Here is a 15193-nt window from a genome sequence, read left to right as displayed (position 1 = left end):
GGCCCCCCCCCCCCCCGTCCCCCCAAAAAAAGTATGGGGAAAAAAACAGATGAAACAGTAGTGTCACTACTCTGAAAAATAATACATGAACATGTGGACATAGGAAAAATTGAATAACATGCTAAAGTGTCAATTCAGTAATGGAATCTTGAGTGATTCATTTATTTTTGGTGGTGGTTCTTGGTGTTTTTCTTTGTTACCTGTCTATAAGATGCATTTTTTATTCAGAGGAAAAAGTAAAAGATAAAACACATTTGTTTTGTTTTGAAACAGATGGCCTGTGTTTGGCAGGAAATTTCATTTATTTTTATTTCTTTTTATCATGTGACTTTTAATCATAAAAAATCCATCAAGACATGCATTTGTATTGTCACCTTTTTTTTCTCTTTCCCAGATTACCTTAGTAGCTTTAATACAGCATTTTTTATCAGCCAAAATTTATATCTAATTTCATTTTTATTGTAGATAATGAACCTGAAAAAAAGGCACCAAATAAAGGAAGACCTGTGAAAAAGACAGAAACAAAACCTGACAAGGTAGAGAATAAACATCTGTTTATCTCTAGATGCTCTGAAAATCTCTTGCTACTTTCATAAAGTTGAAATTACACATATAGAGCTGCTTCAAGAGGTTAACCTACATGTGTGTTAAAGCCTCTTGAACCATAAAGAATTATGAGAATTTACTATTGTTGTTTTTTCAGGTGTCTTATTCTCAGAGCTTTATAGGTAAAGGAAGTATAATTTGGTTAACCAAAAGATTATGGAAAAAATAATAAAAACAGCTGAAAAGCCATTATATGAGAACTAGCTAAGAGATAAGTTGGAGAAAGGTGAAATGTATTTACTTTGTATTCAATTAGACCTGAGTTTGTTTATTGTCTCGGCTTCCAATTAGCTGCATATCTTTGGGAAAGTTATACAATTTGAGTTTGTTTTTCCATCTCTAACATAGAATACCTACATAGTCCAGTTTTAAGAATTAAATAAGCTAAAATTTCTGATGGTATCTAGCATAGAGTTTAATAAATTGATAATAAAAAAAGAAGCATATGGCTGTGTGGCACAAGCCTGTAATCCCATTAGCTCAGGAGGCTGATGGAGAAGGATTGCAAATTCAGGGTCAGCCTCAGCAATTTTGCAAGGTCCTAATAAGCAACTTAAAATAAAAAATTTAAAAGGGACTTGGAATGTAGCTTAGTGGTAAATTGCCCCTGGGTTAAATTCCCAGTACCCTCCCCACAAAAAGAGGCATTATTATTTTTTTTAATTTGTTTATTAATTAGTTTTTTTAAAAAGGCACTATAGAGGGCTTAATCTCTTGGTTTATAATCCATTTTACAATTCCATCTTTAAAAAAAATGTTTTGTTCAAGAATAAGAAATCTGTTTATATTCTTACTAAAAATCACATGTAGATATTTTAAGAAAAGCCCTATGGGATGAATCTTTACAATCTTTCAAGCTCTTCCCTTGGATTTATTTTCCCCTTAAAGATTTATCACAAGTTTTTACTTTCACTGACGCTCCACCCTTCAGGGTAATGTTACCACTTAAATGTTTGTCCAGGTTGAAATACCTTATCTTGAGTTCAGATCTCATTAAAAATCACAAGCATTCCCAGAAACTTAGAAACCTAAAACTTATGCTTAAAAATATGTTTGATATTTTATGTGGTATATCTTACTGTGTCATATTGAAAAGTATTGTTCTTATCAAGTGGTTACTTACATCTAAGATTAGTTTTTAAAAGAATTTGGTCCTTAACAATAGCAGTCATCTAATACTAAATTTCTGATTCTCAAACTAATTGTGATTATCCACATAATTTAAGTAAAAAGTGTATTTGTTAGTTGAGTAATTTTTTCCATCTTCAACTTTCATATATATTTTATTTTCTTGTAATGCCTACAGAGTGTTATATGCTCTTTTAATAAGAATTGGTTCTCTCTCTTCCAGGATCATAGGGGTTTAATGTAGCTGGTCCTCTAATTCCCTATATATATTTTAATTGTATTTTTTTCCTTTCAAATTATATATAGGGGACATAGAGCTCAATTGTCACATTTTTCAATCCTGTAAAAATTGGTTGAATGTATCCCAGGAAGAGAAATTCTCATTCTGTTCCATTTACTTATATCTAGGTTGTTTCTTTTAAACTTGATAATGAAGAAAATACTTTGGATTCACAAACCAGTGCAACAAATAGAATGGATCCAGATAAAATCTTATCAAAAATGGAAAACTTACCTAAGAAAAATCCTGCAAAAACCAAAGCAAAAACTTCTTTTGCACCTAATGATTTTATGTTTCATCCACTGGATGGTTTGAAGACCTATCAAGTAACACTCATGACTCCCACAAGTGCCGATGCTTTCTTGACACCCAGTTATACCTGGAACCCTTTAAAATCAGAAGGGTAAGAATATAAATCTTAAAGAAAAAACATATATATAAACACACTTGTAAAATCTTAATGAAACCTTTGCCCAGAGGGGTGGTAACAAATGCCTTTTTTAGATTTGGCCTATGTTTTCCTATATTATTTAAGTTAGTGAAATATGCTAATTATAAATGATGAGGATGTGTTTTTTTATAGACATTATTCAAGGTTGAGGTTGTAGCTCAGTGGTAGAGAGCTTGCCTAGTATGGCACTGGGTTTGATCCTCAGCACCACATAAAAATAAATAAATAAAATAAAGGTATTGTGTCCATCTACAACTAAAAAAGAAAACAAAAGGGCTGGGGTTGTGGCTCAGTGGTAGAGTGCTCACCTAGAATGCACAAGGCACCGGATTCGATCCTCAGCACCACATAAATGTAAAATAAAGATATTGTATCCACCTAAAGCTTAAGAATAAATATTTTTAAAAAAACAATATTATTTAGAAGGGTAAAAATAATGCTTTTGTAAATTTAGCATTTCCTATGCATTTTTATTATTTTTACTCTTCAATTTGTAGGTTTCATTTACTCTTAATAAGTGACTTAATTATAACACTTAAAAATTTGTATTTATACAGAGAAATACAGATCTCTCTCAATATATGTTTGTACATATATATAAACACAGAATATATATATATATATATATACACACACACACACACACACACATATACACACACACACATACACATCCCGCCGGTACTGGGATTGAACCCAAGATCTTGTACATGCTAAGAAAGTGCTCTACCACTGAGCTACATTTTCAGGTCTTTTTATTTTATTTTGAGACACGGTTTCACTAAGTTGCCCAGGCTGGCCTTGAACTTGAGATCCTCTTTCCTGAGCCTCCCAAGTAACTGGGATTGTAGGCATGTGCTATCACTCCCAATAGAACAGAAGTAAATTTTTTTACAAGAGGAAAACTGCCATAATTCAGATTTTTTGTTTTGTTTTTGATGCAAGTTCCTTTAAAATATTAGCTCTAAAAAAATTAATTGCATAGTTTGGGGGGATCAGTTAGACTCCTTTTAAAAGAAAAGGTAATATTGTTTGGCAGCAAATATACTAGAAACTACTCAACAGCATTAAAGACTATTAAATGCTTATCTTCTATTAAGAGATCTTCAGAGTCTTTGAATATCATTAGAATTGATACAGATGGACATTCCCATTATATGTACTTAAGTTTTTTTTTTCCCTCCAGGATAAACTTACTTTTTAAAAATGGGAACATTGTTATTTGACTCCCAGGTTTTAAAAAACAAATAGAATTCTGAAATCCCTTAATAAGATACATGGAGTTAATGTTTCACGAAGTATATTTTTGCTGTTGTTTTTAGTGATAAGACTCAAGAAGCAACAAATGAAATCTTGACCCCAACATGTAAAACTTACTCTACCAAGACAGTACAGCAAAATTCAAATAAATTACAGTGTCCTCTGGGTTCTCTAACAGTTTCAAATCAAGGTATAGTATTTAACTAAATTTTTACTTACTTTTTTAGATTATGATTTATCAGCTTTGTTTAGAGTTCATTTCTTTCGTATAGCTCAGAGATATGACCTCAGGTTCCAAAAGTAAATAAATAAAAGGGAGAGTATGAATGAAGACATTTGGAGAGAAATTTATAATAAAAATACAGACAGGAAGTAAGTGTAAATTTGAAGAGATGAAAAATCTCTTGAGCACCACATTAGAGAATAGGTGAATGAAACAATTGAGGCAGAAATAAAATTCAACATTTAAAAAAATTGAAAAAATTGAAAAAAATTGAAATTTTTAAAAAATGCCTTTTTGTGTCATTTTAAGAATTGCTATTTTGAAATTTGTAATATTTTCTTTAATTTTTAGAACATAACGTAAATCAAAATGAAGCTACTACTAAGAATTCAAATGGCCTTTCAATTAAGGATGTCCCATCACTTGAATTAAATGAAGGTCAAAAGTCTCAGCCAACACACGATGTACCTTATTTCAGGTTTGTCTCTTTATTCATTTACTGGCTGGGGTTGTGGCTCAGCGGAAGAACGCTTGCTTGCCTAGCACATGCGAGGCACTGGGTTCAATCCTCAGCATCACATAAAAATAAATAAATAAAATAAAGATATTGTGTCCAACAGTAACTAAAAATTTTTTTTAAAAATATCTAATCATTTAAAACTCAAATATTTAGTTTTGTGTATATTTAACATAGTATGTTAGTGGGGTGAATTTTACATATTTTTACATTCTAATTATTTTTTCAATAGCTAGTATATTCATTTGGTTGCTAGTTCAAAGGGTAGGCAGTGCAAAGGGTATAAGTGAAAAGATTCCTTTCCAGTACTATCTCCCAACCCCATAGTTTGAACCTCCATGGAAGTGGGTATCATTCATTCCTTGTGAAAACTTCCAGAGATAGATAATGCATATGTAGACAAATATAGAATTTTTTTCTTTAAATTATGAGCAGTAGTGTATAATACAAACTATCCCATTTTCATTTAATGTTAAATGTTGAAGACATTCCATTTTAGTACTTAAAAGAGCTTTCGTATCTTGTGTGTATGCACATGCAGATTTGTGTGTTCTTTTTGGGGGGAGGTTACTGTCGATTGAACTCAGGGACACTCGACCACTGAACCATATCCCCAGCCCTATTTTGTATTTTATTTAGAGACAGGGTCTCACAGAGTGCTTAGTACCTTGTTGTTTATGAGGCTGGCTTTGAACTTGCAACCCTTTTGTCTCAGCCTCCTGAGCCTCTGGGATTATAGGCGTGCACCATTACACCTGGCTGGGTTTGTGTTGTAATGATTGCATAGTATCTAATTGTGTGGATACACCACAAGTTATTTAATAGGACCCTGTTGTTAAGCATTAACATTGGGTTTTGTTTGTCATTATTATAGTTAGGGCTACAAAGAACAACCTATGTGCTTTTTTATTCACATATGCAAATAATGACCTCAATTTCTAGTCCCTTAAGTAAGATTAATTAGAATTCCTGTGTTTTGTTTTGTTTGTTTGTTTGTTTTTTTCCACTTTTTCCAATATCTAACTAGCATTTTTTTTAGTTTTGCCAATCATGTAGATGAGAAATTTTATCATTTTAATATTTATTTGTTTTATTATATTTTGTGTGTATTTGAGAGCCACTTCAATTATTTTTGAGAGCATAAATTTTAGAATTACAAGGGATTTTAGAAATTAGCTAGTGTATTGTTTGTGAGACTGAGTCATTGAAGTGTTAAGCAGTTCACCCAACTAGGTAATATCAGAGCTGAACCAGGTCTCTTTGCTCATTAATTCTGTCAGTCTGTGTATTACCATTGAATGTGAGTTATTAAATTTTTCTTTCAGGAAACAAACTTGAACTTGGGATGTAGCTCAGTGGTAGAGCCCTTGCCTACCATGTGTAGGCCCTGGGTTTCATCCCTAGCACTTCTGAGAAAAAAAGAAAGAAAAAACTATCCTGTTTTTCTTGCTAGGATGCTTTGGGTTTTGTTGTTGTTTTGTTTAATCTCTTGAATTTGAGGAGATAATTTTCTCCATTTTTTATTGTGATAAAATATAGATAACTTGAAATTTGCTATCTTCATTTTGAGTATACAGTTCATTTCACTAGTATTAATAAGTACATTCATAATATTGTAGAGCCATAGCCACCATCCATCGCCATAATGTCTTTCATCTTGTAAAACTGAAACTACACTCATTAAATAGCAAATTTCTATTTCTCCCTCCTCACAACCTTTGGCAAACTATTCTAGTTTCTATGATTTCAACTATGCTAAGTATGTCACATAAATACTTCTGGCTAGGGATGCTATAAAACATCCTATGATGAACCAGGTGGACCCCCACAACAAGAACTGTATAATCTAATATGTTAATTGCTAAGGTTGAGAAACGCAAGCCTGAGGAAAATTCAGTCTCTTTCTATATAAAAAGCATTCTAGCATGTTGAGAAACTGAAACTGTTTACTGTCAATGAGAACATAAAATGGTTCCTTGTACCTTGTATGCTTTTCAGTTGTAGTTTGTGTACTTATTGTGGGGATTCCATTTAGTGTATTGTAGGATGTTTTGTAGTGTCCCTAACCAGTAGTGACAACTAAAAATATCTGCAAACATCACCAAATGTCCACTGGGGAGCAAAGTTAACAACCCTAGTTGAGAACCATTGCCCATAAATAAGCAAAGCCAAATAATTAAATTCTGTAAGGTCATATCACTTTAATCATAGATTTATTTACAGTTTTTAGCTTCAGTTTACTCTTGGCAGTTGGGTTAGCCTTAGTTCCATGGACAAGATCAGAGAATCTAATGAACATTGAGAAATATTAGACACTGAAAAATGAGAACAAGACAAACTAGAAATCTTAGCTTAAGAAGTGGGTTCTTGACCTCATCTAGCTATGATAGATGTAGAAGGATGGACATAGTATTAATTTGCATTTGTGGATTTTAACATGTTAAAGTTCATAAAATAATTAGGTATCAACTCTGGAAAATTAATATTGTATGTATCTTATATACCTTCCTAATGTAATGTATCACAGTGTTGTGATGCTATTACTGATACCAATGGGGGAACACTCATTAAACTGAAATCTATCTCACCATTTTAGAAATATCCTTCAGTCAGAAACTGACAAATTGACTTCACACTGCCTTGAGTGGGACAGGAAGCTTGAATTGGACATTCCAGATGATGGTGAGAAAACTTTTGTTTTTTGATGATCTTATCTTTGTTTCTTATAATATAATTACATCCATCCAAAACATAAAAATCTGATGTTGTACAACTTTATAGTTTCACTGTTATTCAAAATAGCGAGAATTTTTCATTTCTAAACCTATATTTCCCAGTATCTCTCTGCTAAAGTAGTATAAGACTTTTGTGTATTTTTTGAAATTTCTATATGATTTTATAGGTGATGTCAGTATCTGGTATTGTTAAATTATATAAAAATATTTTCAGAATAAAAGTTACCTAAATTAATATTGAAAGTTTTTTTCTGAAAAGTTTCTCATTTATTTGGTAAAGGTGTTTAAGAAAAAAAATATATGTAGGCTCTCAGTATGCAATCCTTCTTAGATACTTAGGTACAATGAGCTATTTGAGGTTGAAATATTGTAAAATATAAAAAGAAGTAGAATGTCTTTTATTATGTAGTAATATATGTATGATAGTGAACATTACCAGTTGTTAATAGAAATCAAAGGAAATAGTTAATGCTCAGTATTCGTATGGTGAAATTTGTGATAAAAATTTTTTTTTTTTTTTTGCTTTAAGAATTTTGGCCAGGTGTAGTGGTACACACCTGTAATCCCAGTGAAATAGGCAAAGGCAAAAGGATTTCAAGTTGGAGGGTACCCTCAGCAGTTTAGCAAGTCCCAAGCAACTTAGCCAAGACCTTGTTTCAAAATAAAAAATAAAAAGATCTGAGGATGTAGTTCAATGATAAAGCACCACTGGGTTCAACCCACAGTACCACAAACTTTTTTTTTTTTTTTTTTTTTTTTTAATTTTATTTTGCAAGCCCTAGAATATTTGGGGTGGAGTCTTATCAGTTGGTTGACTTGCTGTAAAAGTGCTATTTTGTGCTTTAACGTTTAAAACACTTTTCTCTTTTAGCTAAAGATCTTATTCGCACCGCAGTTGGTCAAACAAGACTCCTTATTAAGGAAAGATTCAAACAATTTGAAGGACTGGTGAATGATTGTGAATATAAACGAGGTGAAATGGAAACTACCTGTGCAGATCTGGATGGATTTTGGGATATGGTTAGTTTTCAGGTATGTGGCCAAGTATTTTGAATATAGTAACTTATTTTTTTTTTAATTGAGTAATAGTAGTAAAATGGAATAACAGTAGCTGCTTAAGTACCTATAATATTGAGATATTAGAAAACACCTCTATAAATGATAAAGTACTGTCTAAATTTTATGATTGATGTCCTTTTCTCCCCCAATGTTGTCAGGATAAATTCTGTGTGAATTGGAAATTGAGATTATATCCAACTCTTGAATACTGGGGTTTTACATGTGAGAAATAAGGCATTCTAGTCTTTAGTAGTTCAGTTCAACTAACAATTATTGAGCCCCTATTGTGTGCTAGGCTTTGTATTTGGAATGATAAAAAGTCCCATTCTCCATCCCAGAGAAATTTTTAGTTTGATTAGCAATTTACACAGTACACATAATTCTAATGTAGAAATCTCTCCATGATGGAGGAAATCACTAGAAGGGTCAGTAAAAGGTAGGGGGTGGGTAATAATTTCTAGTTTGTTGAACTTATTTTAGAAATAAGCATATAAAAAATTTTAAGATTAATAACCAACAACAGACATTTTTTTAAAAATGTGTTTTAATTAGTTATATATGAAACAACAGACATTTGAAGAAGAAAGTTTTATTATTTTTTTGGTTGTACTGCAGATCAAACCCAGGGCTTTTTGCCTGCTCATAAGCATGAGCTCTACCACTGTGCTATAGCACCAACCTCAGAATAAAGCTTTAGACCTAAAAGAAAAAGACCAAAGCCAACATTTAGGGAAAAAGCTATTTGGATAGAGTAAATGGGAGTAATATAAAGAGAAAAGAACATTTGAATGCAGGCATTAATATTTCAAAGAGATCAGACATTTCATCTATCAAATAAAAATACCTGTTTAAAAAAGAACATTCATAGAACCACAGAAATAGCCTTTTGAAGTTAAAAAATAAGAGCAGAAGTGTAATATGGAATAGAAAGAGTTTGAGTTCTGGAAATTTCTTGTTAAGTGGAGCAAAGAGATGTAAAATAGAAAAGAACACAAGAGAAAATTAAGTGGACCAGTCCAGGAAGCATAATATCCAAATAATTGGAATTTCAGAAAAAGAGAATAGAAAAATAATTGTGGAGAAAAAATGATCAGTGAAATAGTTTAAATTTTTTTTTTCTAGGACATGATTTCTAGGCTAAAGTAGTCCATTCAGTGCCTAACACTGTAAATCAGACCAAACCCACATCTCTTCACATTATTAAATATATTTGTACAAATCTTGGGATAAAAAAAGAAATCTAGAAGCTTTCAGAGAAAGAAAACAGACTTCATTCAAAGCCTCAAGAATCAGAATAGCCAGGGATTTTTCAGTAGCAATTTTGAAAGCCCGGAAAACAACACTCTGAAAAATCTAGGAAAAATAGCTTCCCACCTTAAATTTTGTACCCAATCAATTATGAGACTGGAAAGGCAAATATTTCAGACCATAGGTCTCAAATTTTATCTCCTCCCATGCTCCCTTTCTTGAGAAACTAACATTATGTACCTTACAGAAATTCGAGTAAGCTAAGAAAATGGGGAGGAGAGTGCGACCTATCCCCAGAGAAGGGCTGAAGAAAAGGAATTGTGGCTGATGGTGAATGAACAAGGATTCTAAAGCAACTTGGAGTGTGGAAAGTTTACAGAACAGTAGTTAAGATAGCAGGAGGCCCAGAATTCTGGGAATGAATAGAATACCTGATTTTTTTTTAATTGTAGTAATGTAATTTATACTTACTATACAGAATTTGGAGATGAATCGATAAGTACATGAAAAATGAGCAAACAAAAAACAATGATTATTAAATCTGGAAAAGAGTTACGAGGAAAAGAACATAATTACAGTAATTCTGTGGCCCAGATGTCAATAATGTTTATGTGATCGTAATAATAGAAGGATTATTTTATGACCAGTTTTTTATACATTTACCAGTTTTCATAACAGTGAGTTGGTTCATTAGCATCCTTTAGTGTTGACCAATTAATTTTGCTTTTTAGTATTGATTTATGGATTTAAAGATATTTGATATGTTTACGTTATTTATAATTATTATTATCTTTATTCATGCTTATTTCTCAGCTTTCTATCTTGTTTTTGTTTTGGTACTGACGGCTAAACTCGGGTATTTTACTTTTTTTTTTTTTATACTCTTTTTTTATTTGTTTCAATTAGTTACACATGACAGTATAATGATCTTGACATAGCATACATTTGAATCAGATGGGATATAATATCTCATTTTTCTGAGTGTACAGTTTGCAGAATTACATTGGTCATGCAGTCACGTATATACCTACACCAATAATAATGTCTGTTTTATTCTGCTGTCCTTCCATTCCCCCCTTCCCCTCCCCAGGGGTATTTTACTTTGAGCTACTTTCAAAGCCTTTTTTATTTTGAGAAAGGGTATCTCCAAGTTGCTGAGCCTGAGCTTGACCTTATGATCCTTTTGTCTGAGCCTCCCAAGTCAGTGGGATTATGTGTGTGTGCTACTGCACCTGACTCATTGCTCAGCTTTGATTAGTGGGGACCACTTTAAGTTGAGGCCTTTTTTATGAGGTTTTGTTTTGTTTTTAACCAAGAAACCGTGTGGTATTATTTACATATCATAAAAATTGTCTATTTTAAGTATACAGTTGTTTTTAATAAATTTAGAATTATGCAACCATCACCACGATCCAAGTTTAGAATTTTCATCACTGCCAAAAGATCCTTCCTGACTACCATCAGTCTCCATTCTCACTCTCAGCCCTAGGGAATTACTAACAATAAAATATTTTTTTTAAAGTTGTGTCTGGCTTGGTCCAACAGAGTGCACTGTAATCCCAGTGATGAAGAGGCTAAGGCAGGAGGCTCCCAAATTTGAGGCCAGCCTCAGCAATTTTGTGAGACCTGTCTCAAAATTTAAACAAAGGACTGGGGATGTGACTCAGTGGTCAAGTGCCTCATAATGAAAAAAAAAAGAATTCTCTGTACGGAACATGTATAGACTTTGTTTCTTCTCATTTTTTTCTTAACAATACGGTGTAACAACTACTTTACATTGTATGTAGTATTATAAGTCATGTAAAGATAATTTAAAGTATATGGGGTATACATAAGTTATATGCAAATATTATACCATTTTATATAAGGGACTTTGCTGTCTGAGGATTTTTTTTTTTTTTTAATGACCCTGGAGATGAACCACTAGTTCCTAGTCCTTTTTAAAAAATCTTATTTTGAAATAGAGTCTCACTAAGTTGCCCAAACCGGCCTTGAACTTGTGATTATTGTACCTCAGCTCATGTATCTTCTTTAATGAAATGTCTGTTCAATCTTTTGCCCATTTTTAAATTGGGTTGTCTGTCTTTTTATTAGGGACTTTTTAGTGTTCTTTACATATCCTGGATATAATCAGAAATGATATTTGCAAATATTCCAAGTTTGTGGTTTGACTTTTAGTTTTTTTGTTTTGTTTTGTTTTAATACATTTCAGGGATTGAACTCAGGGGCACTCGACCACTGAGCCACATCCCCAGCCTCATTTATATTTTATTTAGAGACAGGGTCTCACTGAGTTGCTTAGTGGCTTGCTGATTTGCTAAGGTTGGCTTTGAACTTGTGATCCTCCTGCCTCAGACTCCCAAGCTTCTGGGAGGATGCATCACTGTGCTTGGCTGACTTTTAGTTGTCTTAATGATGTCTTTTGAAGTGCAAATGTTTTTAATTTGGGTGAAGTTCAAATTATCAATTTTTTTTCTTTTGTGACTTTGATAGTTTTTAAATATATATATATTTTTTAATTGTAGTTGGACACAATATCTTTAATTAATTTATTTATTTTTATATGGTGCTGAGGATTGAACCCAGGGCCTTGCCCGTGCTAGGTGAGCACTCTATCGCTGAGCTACAACCCCAGCCCCTTGACATTATTTTTAAGAACTCTTAAGTCACAAGGGTTTTTGTTTGAACTAAAAGTGCTATAGTTTTCAGCACTTAGAGTTCAGTCAGTGATCTGTTTGATTAGTTTTGGTGTATGGTGTGAAGTCAGAGTCTAACTTCATCTTTTAGTTTTTTTTTTTTTTTTTAGTTGTCGATGGACACAATATCTTTATTTTTTTTATGTGGCGATGAGGCTTGAACCCACTGGCTCACGCATGCTAGGCAAGCGCTCAGCCAACTGAGATACAATCCCAGCCCCTAACTTCATCTTTATGGTTATAGACATGCAATTTTTCCAGCATTGTTCATTGAAAACATCCTTTACCCACTGAGTTATATTGACACCTTTGTTGAAAATCAACTGATAATTGATTAAACCTGAGTTATTTTGATATTTACTGAGGTTGATATTTACTTTTTTAAGAATAGGAAGTTGAGAGGATATGTGTGTATAAATGCATAGTAGGGATACTCATTTTGACCCAAATGAGTTTAAAAAAATTATGTCCATATAAAAATCTGTATGCAAACATTTATGGCATGCATAGGGGAATAAATAAATAATAGTTACTTTTGTTTTGTACCTGGGATTGAACCCAGGAACACTTTACCCCTGAGCCACATCACCAGCCCTTTTTTAAAACTTTTTTTTGAGTCAGGGCCACACTAAATTGCTGAGGCTGACTGTGAACTTTCATCCTCCCACGTCAGCCTCCCAAGCTGCTGGGATTACAGGCATGTGCCACCATGCCCAGCAATAGTAGTAGTTTTTTTTTTTAAAAAAAAAGAAAGATTGTGATCATTTGTTTGATTTGAGAAACAAAAACACTTAGGATATATTTCCTATCGTTTTAGTTATCAAAAATAACTAGGGGAGTTATTCATATATGGCAACCTTTATTTAGATTTTTTTGAGGTTTGTAAGACCAAAAATAACAATGAACAACTTTATCATAAATATTCTTGATGTAAACACTGAATTAAGAATGGCTTAGCTGCTAGGTATGGTAATTAATTACTGCCTGTAATCCCAGTGGCTTAGGAGGCTGAGGTAGGAGAATCAGAAGTTCAGAGCCAGCCTCAGCAAAAGCAAAGCCCTAAGTAACTCAGTGAGACCCTGTCTCTAAATAAAATACAAAATGAGGCTAGGATATGGTTGAGTGCCCCTGAGTTCAATCCCCGGTACCACAGAAACACACACCCCAAAACATAAAACAAAAAGAAAGAATGACTCAGCTGAGCACAGTGTGCACATCTGTAATCCCAGCAACTTTGAAGGTTGAGTTAGGAGGATCATAAGTTAGAAGACAGCCTGGGCAAATTAGCAAGATCCTGTCTCAAAATAATAAAAAGGGCTGGGAATGTAGTTCAGTAGCAGTGACAGAGCATCCCTGGATTCAGTCTCTGTTACTGTCAAAAAATAAAAAATGACTCAGTCTAATTTTAATAACTCAGCTTTTTATTATTTTTATAGTACTGTGGTTAAAACCAGGGACACTCTATTACTAGGTGTATCTCCAGCCTTTTCATCTTATATTTTGAGACAGGGTCTTAACCAAGTTGCTGAGGTTGGCCTTATACTTGAGGTCCTCTTGCCTCAACCTCTGGAGTAACTGGAATTATAGTCTTTTGTCACCCTTCCTAGCTGAGTCGCCAGTTCTGAGTCACTGTTCTCAATTTTTTTGAAGCTTAAGTTCATTAGTTTGTAATTTATTAGTTTGTATTTGATTAGCATTAATCTGATAAACTTAGGCGTTATTTATTAACAGATAGAAGATGTAAACCAAAAATTCAACAATCTGACCAAACTCGAGGAGTCTGGATGGCAAAACAATAACAATACAAATAAAAAAGTCTTTAGGGTAAGTTTGTGGGGTTTATATTTCATATTTCTAATATTTCTTCCACTTGATTTTTAGAAACATTTAACTTCAGTTTTCCCATTTTATAAAGTTTCATGTGTTACTTACAAAGTCCTGATTGTTTTTAAGTAAAGAACAAGGAAATGATCACAAAATTTAAAGTGTTTATTTCTGGAGAGAAGAAAGTAAGAGCTATGATTGAATGGAGGCACCCAGATGGTTTGAAGTTAGCAGATAGTGGGTACATGACTGTTGGTTTTATTCTTTAAACTGTACTGATGTATTTGGTTGTAATGATATTATTAATAAGTGATTGACATAATGTTTTGTATGGGCCAAATATTATTCCAAGTATAACTTACATAATCGTTATAGCAATCTGGTGGGCTGGGTTCTATTGGCCCCATTTTATGGTTAAGGAATCTGAAGCCCCCCAAAATTAAATCATTTGCTCAAAGTGGAGCTGGGTTTTAGGCCAGACTTTTTCATTCCAGAATCCATGTACTTAACCAGTTGACTCTGTTCCCTTGCTGGTTTGTATGCTTTTTTGTATAGTAGATTTTAGAATGAAAGGCATTTTTTAAAAGAAAAGAGGAACAGTGGCTCTTTAGAACTTATGTCTTATTCCCTTTACCATTACCTGGTGAAATTTATACCATTTTTATCTATCTCTAGTCATTTTTTAAAAATACATCATTTTAATGTTTACCTTCTCCAAGGGATACCAGTAGCATTACTATGACAGTATTAAGTTGTTTGATTTTTTTTTTTTAAGTTGTAGATGGACATGATACCTTTTATTTATTTATTATTTTTTTGTAGTTGTAAACTAACAGAATACCTTTATTTGTTTGTTTTTATGTGAGGACTGAACTCAGTGCCTCACAAGTGCTAAGCAAGCGCTGTACCACTGAGCTACATCCCCACCCCACGTTTTCTTTTTATTCACATTAGTACGTTTTAAGATTAATACAAGGAACATCCCAGTTTTTAGTGTAGGTTAAATATTCCTTATCAAAAGTGCTTGAGGGGCTGGAGATGTGGCTCAACGGTAACGTGCTCGCCTGGCATGCGTGGGGTGCTGGGTTCGATCCTCAGCACCACATAAAAATAAAGATGTTGTGTCCACCGAAAACTGAAAAATAAATACTAAAACAATTCCCTCT

General features: G+C 33.0%; 1 protein-coding gene across 1 annotated transcript in view; it reads left to right on the top strand.

Moving 5' to 3' along the window:
- Positions 1-15193, top strand: part of Dlgap5 (DLG associated protein 5) — a 37667-nt gene that overhangs the window by 11416 nt on the left and 11058 nt on the right. The window contains exons 7-13 of the mRNA XM_015480911.2: positions 466-536; positions 2143-2417; positions 3788-3915; positions 4300-4426; positions 7062-7147; positions 8072-8232; positions 13935-14027. Coding sequence (XP_015336397.1) covers positions 466-536; positions 2143-2417; positions 3788-3915; positions 4300-4426; positions 7062-7147; positions 8072-8232; positions 13935-14027 — 941 coding nt within the window. The remainder of the gene's footprint in view (positions 1-465; positions 537-2142; positions 2418-3787; positions 3916-4299; positions 4427-7061; positions 7148-8071; positions 8233-13934; positions 14028-15193) is intronic.

The sequence above is a fragment of the Marmota marmota genome, unplaced genomic scaffold (assembly GCF_001458135.2).
Source record: "Marmota marmota marmota unplaced genomic scaffold, marMar, whole genome shotgun sequence".
Lineage (NCBI taxonomy): Eukaryota > Metazoa > Chordata > Mammalia > Rodentia > Sciuridae > Marmota > Marmota marmota.
Note: the sequence above shows the minus strand (reverse complement) of the source record. Positions and strands in the feature narration are given on the sequence as shown.